Source organism: Mesocricetus auratus, unplaced genomic scaffold (genome assembly GCF_017639785.1).
Source record: "Mesocricetus auratus isolate SY011 unplaced genomic scaffold, BCM_Maur_2.0 Super-Scaffold_100003, whole genome shotgun sequence".
Lineage (NCBI taxonomy): Eukaryota > Metazoa > Chordata > Mammalia > Rodentia > Cricetidae > Mesocricetus > Mesocricetus auratus.
The window spans coordinates 107219639-107245880 of record NW_024429188.1 but is presented as its reverse complement, the minus strand read 5'-3'; the positions used below and the strand labels follow the sequence as shown (position 1 = coordinate 107245880).

Genomic DNA, 26242 nt, shown 5'->3' with positions numbered 1-26242 from the left:
CTTAATTCCAGCACCACACAGAACATGGTGGCATACAAATATAATCCCAGCACTAAGGAATTGGAGGCAGAAGGAACAGACAATCAGGTCATCCTCAGCTACATAGTCAGAGTCCAGCCTGGAACATGTAAGATCCTTCAAAAATTAAATAAACTATTATAACTTCTGGATTAAAGCTGTTGATAAAAGTTTATACATGTTATGGTGAATGGTTGCATATGAAACTACTGCATATATACAGGTCGTATATAAGCTGTGATCTTAACTCCAAAGGCAGCAATATAATGCCCGGGAAAACAGTTCTCTCATCTCTGAGCAAACTTCTCTCCCTCTCCAGTGTGTTATGCTATGGAATATGTTAGGCCTCTTTACCTTTTCCATAGCATAACACACTGGGGAAAGAGAAGAGTTTTATCTCTTAAATGAAATAGTGACAGACCAAAATACCACTACCAAGTGAGTTTTAGTTCTGGAATGATAAAGTACATCACTTAATTACAGTAGTTAATTATATTAATGAATTAAAGGGAATAACTGTACTTCATTTTGATAATTTTCAAAGACACCAGAAAAAAATTGATAGCATTCTATATATATATATTCCTGGTAGAATAAGGAATGGACAGACATTTACATAACTTGAAAAGAAGCATGCATTAAGAACAATGGTAAATACATCTGTAAAGGAAACAATAAGAAATTTGTATTAAAGTAAAAATAGAAGAGATTATCTATTCTTTATTCAACAATGTATATATGCACTATCTTAAGAGTCATAAAATCTTTACAAATGTAATAGGCAAAATCAGATACGAATTATCAGAGGGAAAAGGTAAATATCTCATTATTTAAAATGGACCTTAGAATTTAAAATAATTAACTGAAGAAATACAATATTAGAAATAGAAATAGCTAAATGTGATGACTAGATGGAAGATGTTTTAAAACATCTATGTTCTATGTAGTATTGACAATAAATTTTCAATATGCAACTGCAATACTACCAACAGTTAAGATATGGAATCAATCAACATACCCAAAAAATAAGCACACAGAGAACAGAACCAGCCTGTTCCACACAGAGGAGAGAACTATTTGAGGAGATGGAGATACTGATTACCCTAATTTGATCATTACAAGCTATATAAACTCATGAAATTATCATATGGCATGTTAAATTTAAAAATAAAATATATAGTAAAAATGTAGCATCATTCATTAGAGTAACAGCCACATATAAACAATTGTTGAAAAAGACACCATGTTTCAAGACACAACTCATTACTGTTAATGTGCCATTTTGTGTCATAACTCAAAAGTTCTGAGGCATTTTGAAGGCATATTTCAAGGAAGTCGATACAAAAATTCATCTAAAATCACAAATGCACAAAAAGGATAAAATTGGGGGGAAATGAATACCAAAGGGAAAACATAGCTGTCATAGTTCAAAATACCAGGTTTCAGCAAGTAAAGCAATGAGGTGCTAACCACAGTAGTAGCCAAATACTATCCACAGAATACAAAAAAAAAAAAACGCAACGAAATATTTCATGATAGGAAATTCCAGATCAATGTTTACATAACATTTGGGAATCTGGCTATCTTTTATGAGAAGGGAGCAGTTTCTTCTCAATAAACACAGACACACAAAAGAAAATCAATTCTAGAGAGTATAAAGCATCATGCAAAAAATATAGAAATAGGAAACTAATCTTATGGTATAAGAGCCTACTGAAATGAGACAAAACCAAGAAACTGGAAAAGAATGATTGTCTATTTTATATAATCAAATTTGCCTTTCTGGAACGTAGAACCCCAAATAAATTTACCAAATGATAGACATTTTCAATCATACCAAAAAAGAGGAAATCAGCTCTACTATCTAGAAATATCCCAAAATTAATTTTCACAAAGACAAATGACACAACAAAATTGTAGGATATGAAAAAATGGCCAACATAAGAAAAATGAATAGATATATGAAAAGACTTCCTTAGTTATTACAGGAATATTATTTCAAGATATTATTTCCATGAAAAAATATTGACAGAAACTAAAATGAATAATAGTGGCCAGCAGTATAGACAGGCAATTCAAATCAAACACTTTGATGTAGAACTTTTATTTCTAAGCTACTAGTTTACAAAAATACTTATAAAAGTGGACAAGATAAATTCAACACGATACTCTTCATAGCATTTCCTATAATTACAATAAAATGCTATAAGCCTAAATCAACACATACCACGTGGAAAGAATAGAGTAAGAGTACAATATATACTATATAATGCACTATGGCTGTTTAACACATGAATTTCAAGCCAGCAGAATGGCTCAGCAGGTAAAGGTTCCTACTGCCAGGCCTGATGACCTGAGCTTCATTCCCGTGTGATCTAAGGAGAAAACAGACTTTAGTGTTTTCCACTGACCTCTCAATGCACACACACAAAAAGAACCTAATAATAACTAATGCAATGCAAAATGACTTTCTAATGAACATGAAGTTTTATAATATTAAATCTACTTATATAATATATAACATATATAATAATTCTATTTTGTGAAACACTCAATAGATGGGCATTAATAGACACTCAACAATAGATGGGCATTAATAGCCAAATCACTAAGAAGAGTCAAATAATCATAGCTACCTCTATGCAGTAGTATTAGGAAAAGAATGTTTTCAATTTTTACTCTCTATATAGCTGCTCTTGTTTAGCATTTATCATAAGTATGTATTTGTGTGTGAGGGTGCACATATATGATCATGTGAGTATGTGCACATGAGCACACAGATATATGTGCATTGTGAACACTTGCATGGAAGATTTCATGCATCTTCCATGATCAGGCTCCATGTTACTTGTTAAGACACGGTCTCTTAATGAATTTGGAACGTATCAAACCTGGTACACTGGCTAGTGAGCCCCAAGGATCTGTCTGTCAACAATTGTTTTGCAGATAGACACTGTCATTTTTATGTGCGTGCTGGGCTTCGAAGCTCAGGACATCATGCTTGTGTGGCATGTACTTTACCAAATGGCCCACTATATTTTAATAAAAATAAATATAAGCTCAACCTGGCCTCCTTTTGTAACTTTTTCTGCTAAAATTTTAGGACGTATATTCTAGTTCCTTTTCTGAAGATATGAACGTCATTTCCCATCCACAAGTCATGAATATTATAATATATATATGTATATATATATAAAATGTGAGTGTTCCTCTTACTGATACTACCTTGGGAACATATTTCCATTTCAGTAAATGTTCTTCCAGATATAAACTGGATCTTCTGGAAAGTAACTATCATATACTTATAATTTTTTCTTAAACATCTCCAATTGTTGGCATCTGGGTTGCTTGTATTTTTTTCTGTGATAAAACACAATGAAGTTAACAACCTTTGACTTGGTAACTTATTTTAGTTATTTGTTCTAAATAATATGTAAACAACTTTTCACATAGTATACACTGCACTACAGTGTAATATGATACAGTTTGGGTATTACACAACCTGCACTGTACTGAGTGCTTATCAAAATTTGTTTTAATAGCAGGAACATGTTGGAAGGAATATAATGCCTACTAAGGGGAGTTCAAATAAATATATCTTATATTAAAGTCATAACATAAATACACAATTTACTCTTGTAGAAACTTACAATTTATCACGTGAAAAAATAGGTTACATAGTGGATTCATTCCATTTTTTAAAAATGCTGAAAATTCTGAAAGAATATGTCAGTCTTTATAATGATTTTCTTTGAGAATTGAGATAATTTGAGAATATACTTTTTCACTTTGTATTTTTAAGTTTTGTAGTAAAACAGTTACATGTACATTTTCAAAAGACAAATAATAAACTTTGTATATGACTATTTAGATGTTTTTCTTCAACATAAGATATATTTTGCATGGAAAGAACTATGGAGAAAAACAGCAAAAGTATAAAAAAGTCCCACACATCATTCTTACTCTATGATAACCAGTTCACATTCTCTAATGGCCATTTGTCTTTGACTGTATATTTAAAAATAGCTGCAGCCACATTTTATATCATCAAAATGATTTTGAAACTAAAATTACACAATGAACAAACCATAAATATTTAATGATAAATAGTATATATAAATAACACATTTACTTACTAATTCCTTTAAAGCTGGAGTTAGTGACTGGGGAGATAACCCAGCCAGTAAGGTATATGCTTTACAAACATGAGGAGTTATATTTTTAAAGGCTACATGTAATGGTGTGTCCTTGTAATTCCAGCACTGGGGTAAGGAGCAGAGACATATGGACACCTGAGGGCAATTGGCCTAACTGGAAAACTCTAGACTAATAAGAGACCTTGAATCAAGACAAACAACAACAACAAAAACTCAACAAATTAACAAGGCAGATGGGTTCTGAAGAGTGACACTAAAGCCATATTTGATTTCTATATGCACACACAGTGCACATGTGCACTCATAAACAACAGTGTAGCTGCACATATATACATACACACAAAATCTAGAGTGAGTTTTTCCATTTTCATTATAGCCGGTAAGGATGAACAACATCATTATGTATGAATTATCTATACTTTCTTTTCTAAGTCCAATGCTTAACCACTTGGCCATCACAGCCTTATAAAACTTATCTACCTTTCCTTGAGACAAGATCTCTTTAAGTAGGCCAAGTTGGACTTGAACTCTCAAACTGCCTGATTTAATCCATAGGACGCTGAGATCATAGACACCACACTCAGTTTGCGTTATCCACATTGAAAATAATTTGGATAAATGTTTTGAATAAAATGTGTATAATTACGTATTTTCAATGTTGCTGATTAAGACATAATGGAATAGTAAAGGAAAAAAGAAACTCAAACACCATGTCAAACCCATACCTATTACTCTAATTAGGTAAAAGTGAAAAAAGCACCTCTGTTATCTAAATCATAAGCTTACTGTAACAACTGAAAAAGAAACTAGATCCTTCAGCATCAGCGTAAGTTTGACTTCTGTGGGAATGCTCTTCTTGACTTATATGTAGCATCCTATACTTACTTTTTACCACAACTGAAAACTAATTAATATCTGTACTTTGCATGTAACCCCCAAATAATTTTAAGCTCCATTAAAAATGCCTGGCACAAATTTGGCGCTCAATAAATATTTATTGAATGAATGGATGGATGGGTAAATGAAGTGATAGCACTTTGTCAACTCTAATTCAAAAGGTATTGATATTTCAGTTGCGATTGTTGTTGTTACTTTTTATTATCACACAGATGACTGGAAATCTTCAGATATTACTTGCCTAACTATAAGTGCATTATATGGCTTCTGTGTTTTTCATATCATCCAGAGGCATGAGTAGCAGTATTGCTAGAAGTGCCTGAGAAGAACTGAGACTTAGAGAAAGGAAAAAAAACTACAGCTCTCTAGCTCAGCATTCTGGGATTGAAATTGTAGTTACCATTAGGTGAATACAAGGCAGTGGTCGGGAACCCAGGAAGTCAGTGATATCTCAAGGAGCAGGAAGATCCTGGAGGTCAAAAACAAGCTAATAGTAAGTGATTTGGATAGTATGGTTAAGACTAGAAAATGATGAGTGACAGGTATTAAAGTGGAAGGAAAAGTTAAATTTCCAAGCATTAGATTCCAATCATGAAGCTATGATAATGATACTAAAGTAAGGTGTATTTGAACTCAGTATCCTTCTTGTCAAAGATGGTATGAGGAAATATTTGCACGTACTTTCAACATATATAAGCAAGGGGATGGTATAGTAGCTGGTTTTAGGATGACTCTATTGATACAAACAAGGTTCTGCCAGTGACAGGTTAAAGTATGACTGTTTGTACATGAGATTTTATAATAGTCTACATACAATATGCGAACCATAAAATCTTAGTTCCCTTCACTGTCATCTTGATTTTCATCATTAGATACAAAAATTATAGTGGTAGAATCATGGATTCTGGAAATAGGTCAGTTGGGTTCAATTCTAGCTCTTTTATTTACTAGTTGTGTCCTTTCGCAATTTCTTCACCACTATTATACCTGACTCCTCATCTGTAAAGCAGAGATAATAATAATTCCTATCTCAATGGGTTGTGAAGATTAAATGAGTTGATGCATGTAAGGACCTTTGAACAGTGCCTGGACACAGCAAATGCTATGTATTATTGTTATTATTATTATTATTATCACATAGGAATAAATATTATTCAAAATAGACAGATGTATGCTGTTATATTCACCTATATTATAAAATTATAGTCTTTAAAGGATGAAATTTCCTCATTAAAAATTTTCACTTGTTCTTGAACATGGTTGATTGTCAAAACCAAAACCATTACCAAAGTTGTAAAATCACTGTATCAATTCTATAAAGCCTCTTTCTTAATACAATCCTTCAAAGTTATAAAGAACATACATTTCCCAATATCAAGAAATCACAGACAGTATTACTGTTGGCCTCCAAAACTTGATCTGTAAGAGGCAGTATGCTTTTAAATATTTTGAGACTAGCTCTACTAAAAACAGGAATAGTTAATTTGAGAGGTTAGTCTAAAAATAGCTGCACCCAGAAAGACTTGGATGGAAAAGAGTAGATTTGAAAAATCCCCAAGCTAGGGAAATATTACGAAAAAATAAACTAAGAAACAACTTTCAATACCTGGATACGGCAGACACTGGAAAACTGAATATCAGATAACCGATACACTGGAGATACTGGAAGGTGCAGATATTGAGCCTGTTGATGGAAGACCTGAAGATGTTGGAAGACACAGATGCTGGAGGATGTGGAGATGCTGGAAGCCCTGGAGATGCTGGAAGACCTGGAGGTGTAGGAAGACATGTACTCCTTGGAAGACACGAATTTTTTGGGAAGATGCAGATTTTTCAGGAAGACGTGGATTTCCGGGAAGACGTGGATTTCCGGGAAGACGCGGATTTCCGGGAAGACGCGGATTTCCGGGAAGACGCGGATTTCCGGGAAGACGCGGATTTCCGGGAAGACGCGGATTTCCGGGAAGACGCGGATTTCCGGGAAGACGCGGATTTCCGGGAAGACGCGGATTTCCGGGAAGACGCGGATTTCCGGGAAGACCTGGATTTCCGGGAAGACGCGGATTTCCGGGAAGACGCGGATTTCCGGGAAGACGCAGATTTCCGGGAAGACCTGGATTTCCGGGAAGACGCGGATTTCCGGGAAGACGCGGATTTCTGGGAAGACCTGGATTTCTGGGAAGACGTGGATTTCCGGGAAGACGCGGATTTCCGGGAAGACGTGGATTTCTGGGAAGACGCGGATTTCCGGGAAGACGCGGATTTCCGGGAAGACGCGGATTTCCGGGAAGACGCGGATTTCCGGGAAGACCTGGATTTCCGGGAAGACGCGGATTTCCGGGAAGACGCGGATTTCCGGGAAGACCTGGATTTCCGGGAAGACCTGGATTTCCGGGAAGACCTGGATTTCCGGGAAGACGTGGATTTCCGGGAAGACGTGGATTTCCGGGAAGACGTGGATTTCCGGGAAGACGTGGATTTCCGGGAAGACGTGGATTTCCGGGAAGACGTGGATTTCCGGGAAGACGTGGATTCTTGGGAAGACGTGGATTTCCGGGAAGACCTGGATTTCCGGGAAGACCTGGATTTCCGGGAAGACGTGGATTTCCGGGAAGACGTGGATTCTCGGGAAGACCTGGATTTTGGGAAGACGTGGATTCTCGGGAAGACCTGGATTCTTGGGAAGACCTGGATTTTTGGGAAGACCTGGATTTTTGGGAAGACCTGGATTTTTTGGGAAGACGTAGATTTTTGGGAAGACATGGATTATCCGGAAGACATGGATTATCTGGAAGACATGGATTATCTGGAAGACTTGGACTTCCTGGAAGCTATGGATTTAATGGAAGACATGGATTTTTCTGGAAGATGTGGATGGATGGAAGACCAGAAGCTCAATGGAAGACATTGATATTGGGAAGACATGAATTTTCAGGAAGACCCAAATTATCCGGAAGATCAGGATTGTATGGAAGACATGGATATGTGGAAGACTTGAGAAGTTTCTGGAAGACATCAATCTTCAGGAAGATGTACATCTTCAGGAAGACATAACCTTTGTTGGAAGACCTGGAGGTTATTGGAAGACATAGATCTATTGGAAGACCTGGATTTAGTGGAAGACTTGGGTTTCTGGAAGACTTGAATTGGTGGAAGACATAGATTAGCTGGAAGACATGGATTGACTGGAAGACACTGATTTTTCTGGAAGACGTGGATTCTTCTGGAAGACATGGATTCTTCTGGAAGACGTGGATTCTTCTGGAAGACGTGGATTTTCCTGGAAGACGTGGATTTTCCTGGAAGATCTGGATTATATGGAAGACGGGATTTGCTGGAAGACATGGAGATTGTCTGGAAGACATGTATTTTCTGGAAGATCAGGATTGTCTGGAAGACCTTGACATTGTTGGAAGACTTGCAGTTGCTGGAAGACCTGAAGATGTTGGAAGATCTTGATACTGGCACCACTGGAAACCCTAGATATTGGAAACATCATAAGCATAGGATTTTTGGAAATACTGAATATTTGGATATTTGATTATGAAAGCCATATTCTAGAAGTTTGGGATAATCAAGGCATTACAAATCTTGTATTTTGAGCCCCTACCTAATCAGTAGTTTTATGGAGAACAAAAGACCTGGACATTTACAAATCACAAAATAAAAAACCCCACCTATACAGAGATAATAAAAAACCCTCAATATTGCCATAGTCCTATCAGAAACCAATTCATAAGAAATATGTTTAAATGATACTGGTAACCCTAGATGTTAAGAGCTCTAGATGCTTAAATATCTAATTATTTATAGGTTCAGAGTAATAGAACACCTGAGTGTTAGAAAGAGAGAGTTCCTGTCAGGGAAGACCTGGCAATAAAAAGACGTTATTGGAGTTGAGAGAATCTAAGAGCTGGATGACAAGAGAAAAGGGCAATGGAATGCTATATTCTGGGCATGATAAAGTCATTGCTGTCATTAACTCACAATAGATGGAGTTACCATTACTGAGCCTGCTATAAGATGGGGCTTGTCAATCACAGATGAGGAAAGGACTGATGGGGTTCTGCCCTTCCTCGGGGAACTACTGGCTACTTACTGATACTAGGAGAAGGGGAGTCACTGTCTTCAGATGTGACTTTGGTGAGCCTCCCATACTTCAAAGGATAGTTCCATACCCATGGGCACATGGATATCCCTTGTTAAACTCCGTGGGTCACAAAACAAAAAATACATGAATGCAACAAGCAGATTTCTAATGAGGATGAATATTGGCAGTGATAAGGAGGAGATTAAAAAGGATAGGGATTAGAGAAATCATAATGCATTATATATACATACATGAAATAGTCAAATAATAAATTTGATTTTTAAAAGGACACTGTAAAATCAAGATTTAGAAGACATTAATAGATGATGTTGATGATAATAATAATAATAATAATAACAACCTGATAGCTGAACAATATACTACAATATATGGGAAAAGCTACACTTAGGTGATATGAAATAAATGGACTCTAGAAGTCCTACAAATAGGAAATATTGAATAATTGGGACCACAGAAAATCTGAAATGTATTAGTCTGGACTGTGAAAGACAAGGATTGACTTTAAGTAGTGATAAAAATATTGGAAGACTTTAAGACTTTTAATTACTCTAATATACTGGAAAGACTAGAAAACACAAACATTGGAGATACTTCAGGCCAGAGACCAGAAAATAAGGATATTGCAATACGAAGAAAATCGAGTTATTGAAAGTATTGTCATTTGTGGAACTTAGAAGAACTGAGTTATATATACTGTAAGATAGAAAGGCCTGATCTTAGAAACTAGAAGTTCGTGTTAAAAAATATTGGTAATATTGAGAGCATTTCATATTATGATGTAGATGATATATTCAAAGATAATCAAACCATAGCACAGACTTTTATGACCACTTCATCTCTTCTACTAAAAAGCAAAATAAGGGCAAGGGCATTTTAAGTAGATGACAATGAGGAAGGAAGAAGTTCAAGTAAAAAGAAAAGGTTAGAATGTGTTAGAACCTATCTTCACATTCTCAATTAACTGACCTTTTTAGCATTCATGGGTGACAGAATGAATGCCAGTAGGATGTAAATTATCAAAGAACTTGAAAAATTACTTGTTTTAAATCAGGGTTCAGCAAATATGTTCTTGTAAAGGATTAGGTTGTTAAAATTTAGTGGTCTCTATTCAAACTACTCAATTACACTCTTAGTGTGAACACATATTAGGAAAACTATAGCTAGAATGACATTCCACTAAAACAATTTTTTTTCCAAAAAAATTTTGGGTGGGTGGATTTGTGCTAAAGGCTCTAGTTTTCTAAGCCCTGCTCTGGAAATCTAGAGTATAGTAAACTTAAGAACATCCAAGGTTAGCAAGAGTACAGATGCAACATTTTTAAGCCTAGTGGTACAAAAGATGCTGTGTAACATGCTGAAAATCCGGAGTAGAGGCTGACAATTATTTAGGTGCCCTTATAGTCAGAGCTAAAATTAAATTGCCAAAACCCAAAGTCCCAGTCAAGGAAGATAATGGTCAGAAGCTAGAGGATTACATAAACACACAGGGGTGGGGAGGAGGAAGGGAGGAAGTCCACCCCTGTAGATCAAACATACATGGAGACAAGAAAAATGAAGGATGCTATAATTTGGTAGGGTCATCTTATGAATAAAATTATATGTAAAGTCCTGATCTCACTCACTAGAACTTTACATCCATTAGATGAAAGCTGAGGTATAGCCTCAAGTCCCTTATTACTTGTATAAGGCTTAGGAGGACAGGAATTGGCTCATGTATTACATACTGAGAACTCAAGAAGTCAAAACTAATAAGGAGTACTGGGAATGGCCTATGACTTAAAAATCAAACAGCTATCAAAGAGACAATGGACATTCATTGTGGGTCTTCTTACAAGGAAATATGTGAATCAGAAACAAAGATGATGACAGTCATGCAGAGAGGTGCTAAGGAGCAAAGACTACTGGGCACATACAGTCACAAATGCAGTGCCTAGTATACCAAATATTCCAAGTTGAAAGAAAAGAGTTTTGATGGAAGTCCACTGCAATAATACTATTAGGCAGTAGTCTGAAATTGAATTGATGCAATGAAAGATGTATGACTTAAAAAACAGTCTTGATGAATACCCTACTTTCTGACTACCACTCCTTAAAAATTCCTGAATGCCATGATAAATGTATGAAATACCAATAAGTTCAGAAGCCAGTTGCGAAGAATCTCTCTTGCCTAGTAAGAAACTTTTGCCTTGCAGTTATTTGAAAGGAAACTAAGCTGAAAATATAGTGGTCAAGAAGGCATTCTATACAGATTTATTATCATTCCCTACATCAGAGTAGCTCATTTATCTTTAAGGTGGAACAAAGCAGATGGATTTTCAAGAGTACAGGAATACATTTATGTCAAATCACCAGGTAAATCAACATCATGCAATAGTAATCACATTATAAACACAGTATAAAAGAATTACTGCAGGAACAATGGAACTGTTTCAGGTGTCCCTTACCAGCAAAGAAGAAAAAATGCTAAAATTCCTTTCTTACTCTTTCTTTTAAAACCATCATTTATGCCATATTTGGAAGGAAATCAATATTGAAATTTTGCCAAGTATAAATCATCATGTTCTAATACACAATACTTATTTATAGTATTATAATAATAATAATAGCAATGATTTATTGAGCGCTTACTATGTGCCAGGCACTGTACTAAGCATCTTGTGTGATCTTCATTTGCCTCCTAATAATACAGGCATTTCCACCCCATTTTGCAGATTAGAAAATGAAGTCTACAATAGTTAACAAACATGGCCACAGCCACACAGCTAGTAATTGACATGAGATAATTTGGAAACACATCTGTCTAATTCTAAGGCCTAGACTGTGTGCTGACTTCTCATACCCTCAAAACCAAAGGCTTACTTGCCAGGACTAAGTACCACCAATCCGAACGCAGAGCGTGCCCAACTCATAAAAGACAAAAAAAAGTGAATGTGCAAACCCTCACTTGAAGTCACTTGTATTTCTCATTAGGATACATATCCAATCACTGCCAAGTAGTCAAGTACTAACTCTGGATGATGACAGGCAATGCAAGGCAAAAATCCATTGTCTCAGATATGCTAGATGTATAGTAAGTTTTTCCATATGTGTAACTTATGCTAAGGAAATATTCTATTATCCCTTTGTCTAACTTTATATTCCATCAAAATATGTATTTTCTGTTCACAACACAATTAATTTACAACACAGACATCAAAGAAAGACCACTGAAAAGTAAGAATCCTATGTAATGTTCAGTGATCAATATATTTCATGTCAAAGGCACTGTTCACAGATTGATGAAAACAGATATTGCTGAAGTATTTTACTAATGTTCATGTGGTGGCAGACATATGACCTAAATGTGCAAGTTAAACACGTTTCTCCCATGTTTCCAACGTAGGGTCATAAACAAAAGGATCTTTTAAAATCAATTGGCAGCTTTCTAATCCATTTTATTTCTGTTCCTTTTTCCTGTGATTAAATATGCCTATCAAGAAGGAAATTTCTATCTGTGTGCTTCTTCATATTGATATCAAGAACTTGCCCAAACTGTTCAATGACCAAAACTGGATAAAACCAACTAAAATAAATGTCAAGGCTGGGGAGATGGTTCAGTGGAGAATAATGCTTGCTCTGCAAGTATGAGAACCTAAATTTGAACCACCAAAACCACATTTACCAAAATAAGCTGTGACTCCAAAGTTGAGAGATGAAGTATAAACAAGAGGGTTAGGTCTTTCTGTCTGCCAGCATAGCTTCAGATTCAGTAAGGGACCCGACTCAAGGGGATAGGCTGGAGAGTGTTGGAGCAAGACATCCAATATCCTTTTGTGGCCACCATGTTCACACGGTGTATAAAGCAATGTACACATACACATATAACACACATACCATACAGCAACATACATATTCATTAACATACCCCAAAAGAGAATTAAACAGACATAAAAATTTTAACTTTTTCAGAATTTAAAGAAAAATAAGGATATGTACTTGACTGTTGTCATTAAATTCTACTTCTATCACGTTGGCCTATACCAAGTTATTATACCTTCCTATAAATTTGGCTGACTTTTGAACTGAAGCAGATTAAAGTTTTCTAATATTAAGCACACTACAATCTATCATGTCTCCTCACTCATGGTACTTCTGAAAACTTAATTGGATATTGTCTTAAGAATTAGCTGTATCTCAGCATTTTAATTCAAATGACTGGAGTCCTAAATCAATGTTTTCAATCATTGAAAATCTAGATCAGTGGTTCTCACAACCTGTGGCATGTGACCCCTTTGGCAAACCTTTATCTCAAAAATATTTAAATAACATTCATAACAGTAGGAAAATCACACTTATGAAGTAGAAATGAAAATAATTTTATATCGGGGGTCATCACAACATGAGGAACTGTATTAAAGGATCACAGCATTAGGAAGGGTGAGAACCACTGTGTAGACCATCAACATGAGGAATTGTATTAAATGGTCATAGAATTAGGAAGGTTGGCAACTACCAGTCTAGATAGTCCTACTCAATTAAAATAATGGTCAATTTTTCACTTTATTACACTGAGTTCTTAGTTGGTGTAATTTGATTTAAAATTTGATTTCTCTAAGTCTGATAAAGTTAACAACAATGATAGGCAAGGTGGGTAATATCAATTCATGGGGAAATTATCAGATTCTAATACACACATACACATACACACACATGCACATACACCCTCCCCCATGGAAGGTCTTTTCTCATTAAGAAGTTGACTATGTTTGCTTTTTATTATATGTCACTTATACCTAACTTTCTTTTCTGGGAGTCTAAAATATATAAAGCTTGACTCACAAGCACATTTTTACAAGGCTGGAGAGTGAACCCAGAGTCTCTCACTTGCCAAGCAATGGTACTACCACTGAACTACATCCACAGTCCAAATGACCACAATTCTCAAATAATATGAATACAATTTAACACTACCACCTTCCCTGACCTTTATGTAAGGGCTAAGGTAATCACAAAGTCAGACAACAAGGTTGATGAAATTTTCTCTAAATGTGATAGACTTACAAGGACCTCGAAGACCAAGATACTATACTCTCATTTGGAAGCTATAACAAGTATGGAGTAACTTGAGTAAGACTGTCCATTGAACAAGCAGCAGAAAAAGGACTGAATCGATCATGTTTGCCTTGTTCCCTGTGCCCACTGCTATTTCTATTCTATTTTTTCTATCTTTATTTCATTTCTCCTCAAAGCAGCACTTTAAATCTAGGGCTGTAGATAGAACCACTTGAGTTGTTTTCCAAATATATAGGTGCTGGTCCTACTGCCAGGAACACATTCCAGACATTCCTAATTTTCATAGCTCTAGTCCCTGATTCCAAAACACAGTCAATGCTAAAGTATCCCTGTTGGTTAGAGCAATGTCCAGCACTGTGACATTACTAGGTAGGTCCACAGTATCTAACAACAGGTTTTAAACCTACATGCGCTTCTAAGCTTGTTGAGAATGTGGGACATCTCATCTCATTCACAACTGTGTGAGCAAAGGCCTTTAACACTGTGACTCAAAGGTAACATTTTGTTCATTACTGAACATATTTCTTGTATTCCGAGTTGCCTTTGTGCATTTTTGGCTATATTAAGTTCTTTCCTGGCAGCTTCATGCCATGATTTCTTTTTCTTCCTCTATTCAGACATTTTCACATCATCATCGTATACAGTCAGTGTGGGGGGCTCATAGCCAGACTTCCTGTCTGTTCCCAGAAAAATTATCCAACTGAGTTCAGAATAGACCTCAGGTGAGTGAGTGAGTATGTGTGTAAGTAGTTAAAAGACCAGGCAGGCTCATCATATGCCTGTGACAAACAGTATCTGAGACTCTTACCTCTAGCTTTGTGATTTGTCCCCTTTGTGAAATCTGCATAGCAACTTCCAAAGATTCAAGATCCACTTTAACAACCCTTTAATCAAATAATGAGATTACGAAGGTGAATTAAACTCTCAAACTAGAAATGAATTCTGCAGTACCTTCTGGGACCAAAAAGCATCAGCATTTCTTTTCTGGAGGATGCTCAATGTCTCAAAACACTAGAGGCAGTACAAGCGTGAGAAAAGGAAGGAACTATGGAAATGAACTCTATTAAGAAGTATACTAAGTCTTCCTCCTTGATTAGGTACCCATACAAATCTAGGAATTTATGATAAATGCACTGCCTCTTGGGATCAGCCAATCCTTATCTTGCAAACTGACACACAACAAATGAACTTATGCCAAACTAATCCCTCTGGCAAAATATCAAGTTAGACATAATCGAAACTTAAAGCAAATTTCAGGATAAAGAGGATAATGCACAGATATCAGGCCCCTCCCACTTTCCTAGGTTCTAGAATGTGTTCCAGAAACCCTCACACTATGCATGTCCGAGGAATTTAACACCATTGTGGTAGAGGGTAAGAGACAGAAAGGAGCAGTGTAAAAGTCCACAACAAACAGGGTTGTTGACAGAAATAAAACACCAAAGTGCATGTCAGTGATATTTTACAAACTTTACATTAGCAGTTGTAACTACTTTGCAATTAACTGTCTGTTTTTCTCTGACCTCATGGTGAGCATAACAATGCACTTATGACAATGTGGCTCATGACAACAGTGGTAAGGACAGAACAGAAAAATCAGAGTCTGCTGCGGAGTATTCTTGGTCTTCTTTCTTCTGCCAGCACATGGATCACCAAGCATATCATGAGAACCACCAGAGGAGGGTATTGAATCCCAACTTTCAACTGCTGGTGTGTGGCACTGTTTAGAGGACTAGGAGGATGGTCCACATTCCTTTTCCCCTGTTAAACAGAGAGAAAAGACTTACTGACCTTGGTTGGTACAGACTCATAGGGCTGTGTGTTCTCACATAAGGCTCTCTGAAGATCCATATGTACTCTACTGAAGGATTTCTTCCTGCCTAATGATTTGATATGCAGAATGCACATCTTAATATCCTTTGAGTTTTTGGATGCCAACCTAAGGTGACTGGCTTTTAGTCATCATTTGATGTAATCCTACCTGTAAAATATTTCTTCAAGTATATTCTCAGGATGAGAGTCAAGGGATCAGTAACATCACTTAACTCCATCTCTTCAAATCCTCCATGACCCAAACGTTTTGCCCAATGGGACATTTTCAGTTTCTTCTATGACTGGAAGAAAACACTCAGAACCAGTAACAACCTCAGTCTAAAATTTCTGCCACATCCCACTAGGGGTTGAGAATGTTATTCTTCTCATTGTTCTCCTACACTTGTAGGACAAGAAGAAAATCCTCTGGGTTACTTTCACAGAGCTGAGTAAAGCACCTTATGAACATTGTGAGCACTCCAAAGCCCAATGTGGGGATGAAGGAGAAGAGCTGGTCTCAGGAAAATGGAGATGATTCGCACACAAGGACCAGCATTCACTATCATACCTTTTCCAGTGGTGACATTTTCCCAAATCAGCTATAATTTCACGTAGGTATCATTTTCATGGAAATATTGATTTCTAACCTCAGTAGCGAACACACTGAAGAGCAATTCACAAAGAGTTTCTCAGTTACCCTTAGTTTATAGTTTTCATTCATGTAGATGTAGTGTCTGGTACTCTCTTTTAAAAGAGCAAATATTTTGGATTTTAAAGTGGCCAGAATTTATCAGGCACATTATCAGAGACATTGGGACAAAGCATACGTTCAACAATGCCTTTTCCGCGCATGCACTGATAGAACGGGACCACTTCGTGTGCACTGTCCAGGCAAACTGCCATCTCATATGTCCTCCCGCTTGTCACTTTCAGGGTACTTGGCAACAACCTCATGACCTGCTTTCTCTGCCTGCCACTTTTTTCCATGCAGCCCATAATGTTTCTTAAGCTTATCTGACTACCCATTCCTTGCCATGAATACTCTAAAGTTTTATCTAGATACAGAGGTAAATTTGAATTCAGGGATTCATCAACAGTTTTTGCAAATAGAAAGAGGCCTCTTCAACCTCTGGTTCAGAAGTTACAAATACAAGTAAATTCCTATTTTCCCTATTTCAACATTTCCTGTTCTGCGTGATTTTTCCAGTGATTCCAGTCTGTCCCTCATCGCACTGGCTCTTACTGCACTCATTTTTCTTCACTTCACAAATCAGAGACTCAGAAATAAACATTGCCATACGGAGATTTTACTTTCACCATTATCAAACATCTCAATTCATTTAGTTTGCTGTCAGCATCACCTTTCTTGCCTTAGTCAGCCTTGGTGCATTTCCATCACCCATCTTCTTGGGGATTTTGCTTGGAGGTCCCTCTTATCCTGACTTAGACAAATTTACAATGATTGAAAGTTTCATTATCACTGAGTAATAAATATTAATTTGTAATACTTAATAAGCAAACAATAAAATTGACAACACAGGTCAAAAGGGCTAAGCCGTTTTTTATATGATAACACAGGTGCATGCGCAATGACTGCAGACAGAACAGGCCGAAGCACAGAGAGCTGAAGCAAGTAACACAAATGGTGAAATTTTTTTGCACGTGCACAATCAGGCAACTCAGCAGTGATAATTTGAACTTGGGTATTGTTCTAAAGATCCCAAAGAACAGCAGACAATGTCAACCAAAATGTTGTATCAGAATGACTTGCAGTTGTGAAGGGACCGCAGAACTCAGGAGCCAAGGTCAGGCTACCAGTTTGAGGTGAGAATCACAAATATCAACATCTAGGAGAAAGCAGACACAGAAACAGGGGAAATCACAATTTGGATAGTCTGAATGAAGAGATTATAAGGTAATGAGGATGATGGACATTTAGAATGATAATAATACATCCCAGATCACTTTCGCAAAGGTTGTATCAACTGCACACTCAGTAGCACAAGTGCGCTTTTCTCCAGTGGGCTGAAAAACCTGACACATACTAACCTTTGCGATTTGTACGAAACAGATGAATATTATTCCTTTAATCGCCTGTCCACATGTAATCATCTGTCCATATGCCAAGAATCGCCTGTTATGTAGAGCTCTGCCTAAGTGATATAGATGCATATTTTATCACCCCCAAATTTATTTTTCTTTGAGGAAAGATTACTATTGACCAGAAATTCCTCTTCTTGTAGGCTAGTTTTAAACTGGTGAGATCTAAGATGACTGCCTAAATGACCACCAGATAGCTAAGAACTTCATTAATCACCACAAATGAATATTTGGACTAGGAATGTAGGTCAGCTAGAGAAGAAAGTGAGTGCCTATCTTGCAGAGTTCTGTATTTAATATCCAACACCGCATAAAAAATAGACATAGTGGTGGGTGCCTGTAATCTGAGCATGCAGAGAATGAAGCAGGATTGGAAGTTCAAGATTATCCTAGACTACATAGGAAGTCCAAGGTCATTTTAGGCTGTATGTGACTGAGACACTGTCTCAAAAAAAGATGTAAAAGAAAGAGATGGATGGAGGGGAAGAGGGAGGGGGACAGAGAGGGGAAGTATCCCATATTCATGCTAATGATATTCTCCCATCCCATGTCATAACTGTTGACAGCAACTATGATGGTTTGAATGGAGGAGTGATGAGCAAAGGGGTCAAGACCGTGTTGGTGGAACCCACAAAGACAGCTGACTGGACAAGGGGGAGCTCTTGAACCCCAGACTGATGGCTGAGAGACCAACAGGGGGCTGATCCAGACTCCATGAATATAGTGTCAGTGAGGAAGCCACAGAAATCTCTGGGGCCTTGGATAGTAGATTAGTGTTCAACATGGCATACAAATGAACTTTGGGAGCCCATTCCGAATGGAGGGATGCTCTCTCAGCCTGGACACACCGGGAAGGGCCTATGTCCTGCCCTGGATGAAATGACAGACTCTGGAGATCCCCCCAAGGAGGGCCTCACACTCCCTGGGGAATGATATGGGGATTGGGTGGGGGGCTAGAAACGGGATGGTGGAGGGACAAGGGAGGAAGGGTGGGAGAGGGAGCTGGGATTGACATTTGAAGCGTGCATGTTTCTAATTTAAATAAAAACATAAAAAAGAAAGGCATAAAAAGAATTCATGGAAAACATGTCATTCCAAGAACAGATACATATATTTCTCCCCTTTACATAACCCTCATTTCTTTGTGATGTGCCAGGAGTGTAAATGAACACACATGGAGGCTAGAGGTTGCAACCTGGTGTCTTTCTGTACTATGTTCTACCTTATTTTAGCTAGGACTCATCACCCTCAATTGCTACTCATTCACCTTGTTTTAGAGACATGATCTTCTACACTGGTATCATTCTCAATCTATTGCTTGAGACAGAGTTTCTCAATCAACCTGGAATTTTGCAGATTCATCTAGACTTGCTGGCCACCAAACCCCAGGATTCCTGCCTTCACCTCCCCAGTCTTGGTGTTACAGGCATGTGTTATGAAATTCCTGTGGTTGGTACGTGGCAATTCACTGCGCTATTACATTTCCTTGTAGGTTTGAAAATTCTCATTAAAATGTGTTGTAGTGAGATATCTCCCACACCCATACCTGTAGCACTGACCATGCCCATCTTTAGACTAAAAGGGGAATTGTAGTGAGATATCCACCACGCCCATAACATATATTAGTGGCTTATCAGGTTAAATGCAAAATGCAAGATTATAATCAAAGAATTAATCATCGGAGGGAAATCACTATTAAATCAGTAATTGAATGGCTAATGCTAAAAGAATAAGTAGGCTGAACTGACAGGATAGCTCAATGATAGAATACTCATTCATTTAGCTTATATAAGTACCTGAGTTCTAACCCCAACACTACACACACACACACACACACACACACACACACACACACACACACACACAATCAAAGGTAAAAGAGTCAGTGTCCGGGCCTTAACCAGAAACCAGGTTATTTGACCATGGGAAGAGTTAAGCTTCATGACAGTAATAATTGTTTTACATGTCATATGGCAGAGACTTATAAGAGAACATAAGCAGAGTATGCAGAATGAATGACTAATGGATGTTAAACTCTATCACTAGGTAAAACTCCATTCAACCTGTTTTCAAATGATAAAATACACTTTTGTAAATCAAAAGATTCACTTCCCATTGGAGTTTCATCTTTGTCCTGGCAAAGAAAACATAAGTATTGTTAAGAAGCTGGAGCTGTCAGCATGAAGACTAAGTGCTTTGAAATAAACTTCACATGTTACCATATTTCTGCTCTAAAAGCTCCACTACAAAGAGCCTCGAAGTTGTTAGGATGCTAAGAACGAGCTGTGTAATCAAGTACACTTGTTCTCAAGGCATTTTCCCCAAGCACATTTAAATCTCCAAGGCTGAAAGCTTAAGGCTTTCTTATGAGAACAGGGACCCTGGCGCCCTCAGGAAGGGGAGAGCTGGACTTGGCTGCTTTCTTCTGCCAGGAGTTAGAGCTCAGGAGGGTGAGGGAATAACAGGATTTTTTCCCTAGACACTTCAAGAAAGAACAAGGAGTACTTTTTAAATGCCACACCCTGTGAGGATTTGCATGGACAAATAGGACTAAGTTAATTGCAGCCTGGCTCAGTACTGAAAGGACATGGGCTTTTAGGGGATTTGCTTTTCTATAACTACTCAGCTCTCACTTAAAGCCCTGCAGACATTTAATTAGTGGCTTTAAGAACTATAGGCCCTCCCTCGTGAATCATTTAACATTTTAAACTACAATACCCAGAAATGCTAACTGACAATGAGGCTTCCGCAGGAATCTTACTTTCCTCGAAATTAATGATGTATCCACAGAGTGTGCATTACTAATAATAAAGATACCGTTCAGCTGAGATTTGGAACCAGTACCACCCTTCTAAAACAGGGTTCAAATCTCCTACTTCTTCATTTTAAAATGCCGCTCTGAGACCCTATGTCCTACTGAGCCTTTCCGACACTCCCTATATGGTGGTTCCTGCCAGTTTTAAGACTCAACATTCAGTCTTCCTTTTTCCTTTTGTCAACATTTCAGCCAGCAAAACGATTTCAGCCACCAAACTGCCCTTAACCTTCAGCACTCATTTCAAGCACTAATGGCAGCCAGGAAACTGAACTAAAACAGAAAGCATCGGGAGAGCATAAAGAGGCAGAATCTCATAAACACTGCACACAGAGGAGCAGCAGCAGACTGCATGACTCAGCTCTGCCTGGCTTTCCAAACCTACCGGCATGCCATCTTACTTCCTGTTCATTATGCCCTCTTTCACAGCAAGTAAATGGCACTGTAGGATTGGCCAATGACACTTTCACTTCCCTGGCTGCCTTCTATGAAATACTCAGGTTCATCTATAACCATTTACCTCAAATTTGCTTTTCCTCAAGGTGGTTACCAATACAATTTGATAACTTTTGGTTCTATTTTCCCCACTCACAATATAAGCTACAGGAGCACTGCGTGGTTTTGCACTCCTCCATTCTTGTATCTAGAAGGGTATCTGAAATTTAGACGGTATACCCGTTCTTACTATTTAACTGTTTATTCTGGAAAGGAGCAATAAAAGCCAAGCAACAGTTCCCATTGTCACACTAAACTACTCCACAGAAGCCTGTCTCTACCACCCAGCAGGCCTCATGCAAACAGGCAAAGCAAGAGGGACAACTAGACACCAGTCATGACGGAGGAGCAGCAGCAGCAGCGGGGACATCGAGGCTAGGTGTAAACATGTCCCATAGCAATGTTTATGCCCTCCTCTTCTTGTCGCTGCTCTAGAGACAACACTTTCTCTGCCGAGGCCCTTGACCACATGGCACATATCCACTGCCCAACGAATATCAATCCCAAACTTAGCAGGTATTGACATCATACAACACCACTAGCTGTCCCTAAACTAGCTAGTGGGGGGTGGAGGGTCCCAGAGAAACACTGTCTGTGAAATTATGTCTGGATTGAGCTTTTGAGTTAAGCAGAGAGAAAGCATTCGAGAGAAAAACAAAGATGAAGTAAAGTATGTCAGAAGTACGGACACACTGCCTTCCAAAGGAAGCCTACATTGGCCTGTCAGGATGCTACAGCATGTCCGTCTTTCTTCTGCAATGCCATTGCCTCAAAGAGCAGGTGGCCATCCGGATGGGTAGGGCAGGGAGGAAGAGTTTGAGCTCAGTATTAGAAGAGCTCGCTGAGTAACAAGAGCTCTGCTACATGCACAAGGCTGCCTCCGACAGTTGTCAGAGCCCCACAGCGAAGCTGCCAGATGTCACAGGTGCACGCTAGCAGATCCCCCTTTAAATCCTGGCACAGCGGCACACATACGTAAAGCCAGCACTCAGGAGGCAAAGGCCCAAGGATAGTGAGTCTGGGTGAAGTGTGCATTGCGTGGACTATACAAGCAGTCCAGGCTAGGCAGCAAGACCCTGCCTCATCAAACTAAATAGAAGTGACAGATGTCCCCTGTGCTTCCAACCATCTGTCCTCAGACATTTCCTTTCGTAGTATTCTGTGTGAAAGCAGTCACCAGGTAAAGTCCCTACCATCACACAGTACCATTTTACTATTTCCCCAATGAGTTTTTCTGTCTAAGCCAACACCATAAGCCAGCAGCTTACTATTCTACCAGCGCCTACTTGTATTAATGTCCTCTCACTTAGAAATCTCAAACCTACAGGACATTAGAAAGCCCTGCTCCGCATCTTCTATCTTGCAGCAGTGGGCACCGCACTGTGTCTGCAAAGTGGGTTCTCTAGACTGGTGTGGTGGCTCCTGTCTGTGTTCTCAGAGTTCTGGGCAGGAGGTGGGCACAGGAAGATTGTAAGAGAGTGACAGCCTGTCTCAAACAAGCACTCTTTTTTTTAAGTTCACTAGCCCCTAATCAACATTTGCAACTTTGCTTAGGCTGGAATTTGACATTTTATACAGCCACATCACCCCCAGAGGTTAGGTTATCTAGTCAGGGTCACACAATCATTATGTGATATTATAGCTCCTTGAATATTACCATTACCTCAGTGCCAGAGATAACCTAAGGCTTCTGGAAAGGAGCAATAAAAGCCAAGCAACAGTTCCTATTGGCAAGGGCTCTGCCATCAAGCTACACTCTCAGCCCTAAAGCCAGTGTTGAAATCTATGAAATCAGGAACCAAACTCCACAGTTGAGTACAGGTATCCATGAAGCTAATGTCCTTCACATCTTTTCTTCTGATTTTTTTTTCCTTTTGGAGGAGAAGAATGTTGAGACAGGGTTCTAGGTAGTTCAAACTGCCATTCCCTCCCAAGTACTGGAATTACAGGCCTGTGAGCCAGCACACCCAACAAGATCTTCTAATTCTCAACTGCTATAAGACCATTCTAATACAATGAGCTCTCGATTACATTTAAAAGGAAAGTTTGGGTCTGGAGATACGGCCCAGTGGTTGGAAGCACATACTGTTCTTGCAGAGGACCCGGTTCCATGTCAGCTTCCACGTCAGGAAGGTCATAACTGCCTACAGCGCTACCTCTAGGGCGATCTGATGCCTCTGGCTTTGGGGCACACCTGCACTCACATGCATTCACCATGCACAGATACATAAATAAAAATAAATCTTTACAAATAATGAAAACAAAACTAAAAAATGAGCCTGAACTGTTAGAAAACATTTACATGATGAGCAGTCACATATCCTTATAGTCTCAGCACTAGGGAGGAAGATTAAGGAATTCAGAGTTAAAAGTCATCTTCACCTACACAGTAAGATTGAGATCAGTCTGGGAATATATGAGACCTGGTGTCAAAACAAAAACAACTACAACAACAACAAAAAGAAAAGATGTATACTACCAATGTTACAACAACAAAAGAAGTCATACCAAAATAAGAACATGTAGAAAGATGCCCTTGTTCCAATACAGTCTGAGTGTCTCATCCATGGGTTTCATGAAAACAGTAATAGGTCATTTAGTATTGAACTAACATTCCACTAAATTTTCACATGTTAGCTAAACATAATAACCAGATTTCAAGGTAATCCTATTCAGAATGCCCAATATTCCATGATTTTATTTATAGGATTGTATTATAAATGTTTCACATTTTCAGTTCTTAAGTCACAGTGCATTTAATATTATCCTTCCTTGGGGGGGGGGCTGTGTGGCATCCTATGTTGTAAATTATAAGAATAACATGACTATTTACAATCTTGTCTTTATTCCTTCAAATAAATTAATAAGAATTCATGTATTAACTTTCAAGTGTAAATGTCACCTTTATAGACAAAACTCCTGTTTATATTTAAAAGGACTTGGAGTTATGATGATGATACCCATTCCCACACTGCTTGCTTGTTCTTGCTATTTCCCAAGTTGATAATTAAGACAGGTAAGAAACATTTTCTCTTTCCTTCTATAGTTCAACAGATCATTAACAAAACAGACATCTATAAGTTGTCAATAATAATTTACTTTTAAATTAAAATGTCATGCAAAGTCGTTCATTCAACTGAAGAATTCCCTTTTTTTAAAAAAAAAAATAAGCTTTTATGGTGTAACAGTGCCCTCTGCTGGCTGGCCACAGAGCTGAAGCGCCAAACTTGGACCCATAAAAGAAACTGTGATGTACCTGGAGCCCTAGAAATGCCCACAGCAAATCCTCACCAATTTACTTCCTAAGTAGAATTTTTAATTAAAAGCTCTGCCAGCGAAGGAAGACAAGGTCTGGGCAAGTGATCCAGAAAATTCTTTTCCTTTTGGAGGGCTGGCCATACTCAAAGCTTCCAAAGCTTTTAAAAGATAAATACACATTGATTTCCACATCATTTCCATTTTCACTTCCTAATTCCACTGCTTTTTGTTGGCTACCCAAGACAAAAGGAATTGGCAACCCATAGGCCACCTTAAATCCACCATGTCATAGCCCAGTCATGGTCTACTTACCAATCATGGCTCCCTTCATGACAAACACACAAGACTTGCATAAAATGGCTGCCTGGGATAATAAGAACTGAAAGCCTCCTTTTCATAGCACCTAGCATAATGCCACACCATGAACTGGAGGAGTTAAATGTAGTAGGATGGGCAAGATGCAGTGTAAATGAATATAATATATATCAGAAGTTACTTGAATTGCAAATTTGGATTGTGTTAACATGTCACCAGATCCTTGACTTTATGGTGGACTACAAAAGGATGCTATGCATCCTAAACAGAGGCATGCTGCTTTTCTCACAAATTCTACTTATTCTCTGCTACCTGTGCTTCCTTTAAAGCAGTGGTTCTCACCCCTCCTAACGCTGTGACTCTTTAATACATTTCCTCATGTTGATGGTCTACACAGTGGTTCTCACCCTTCCTAATGCTGTGACCCTTTAATACATTTCCTCATGTTGATGGTCTACACAGTGGTTCTCACCCTTCCTAATGCTGTGACCTTTAATACAGTTCCTCATGTTGATGGTCTACACAGTGGTTCTCACCTTCCTAATGCTGTGACCCTTTAAGTACAGTTCCTCATGTTATGCTGACCCCCAACTATAAAATTATTTCATTGCAATTCTTGACTAATTTTGCTATTATGAATCTAGTGTAAATATCTGCTATGCACCCCCTATGAAAAGGTCAATTGACCCCAAAGGGGTGGAGACCACTGCTGTAAAACTGCATTCTATTCAAATGCAGAATGCTTCCCTAAGCCCTGATTAAGGGAGCATAATTTTCCCCCTCGCACCCAATTCTGTGAGATGTGGGAAGTGGCAAAGCTGAGTTTTGATTGCACAAGCTCCTGCAATCTCCACACTGTCCCCTGCTCACCCCCCACAAGGCAAAGCAGTCTCTGAGGCACAAAATGAGGATGCATCAGTCCCTGCTTTTCAGCCTTTAGCTGTTGAGGGAAACACGGCATGAAAAAAAAAAACCAGACTCCTAGCCAAGGAAGGCAGATCTACCTAGGTCCAGGACACAGCACATGGGTTAGGGCTCCCTGCGGAGTTGTGTCACAAAACCCAACATTACAGTATGGCAACTGACACCAGGTCGTAAGATGCAGGGTCAGACTCTGTCCATAATACCTCATGTAATTTGGGGCACTGATTTTGAATTTTAAAGAAACGGAATGGGGAAATCCATATCTCAATTATTAATACCTTTCTGACT

The 26242-nt window shown here is 38.3% G+C and overlaps 1 protein-coding gene and 1 long non-coding RNA gene across 2 annotated transcripts in view; one reads left to right on the top strand and one right to left on the bottom strand.

Moving 5' to 3' along the window:
- Nucleotides 1-6803: 6803 nt before the first annotated feature.
- Nucleotides 6804-8476, top strand: Cdr1 (cerebellar degeneration related protein 1). The gene is given in 6 exon segments (XM_040743784.1): nt 6804-6902; nt 6904-7714; nt 7717-7802; nt 7804-8073; nt 8140-8210; nt 8212-8476. Coding segments are annotated over 6 exon segments (1602 nt in total).
- A 9115-nt stretch (nt 8477-17591) lies between these two features.
- LOC110339355 overlaps nt 17592-26242 on the bottom strand; it is a 57998-nt gene continuing 49347 nt past the window's right edge. Inside the window, exon 7 of the long non-coding RNA XR_002381475.2 lies at nt 17592-17894. This is a non-coding gene — a long non-coding RNA (uncharacterized LOC110339355). The remainder of the gene's footprint in view (nt 17895-26242) is intronic.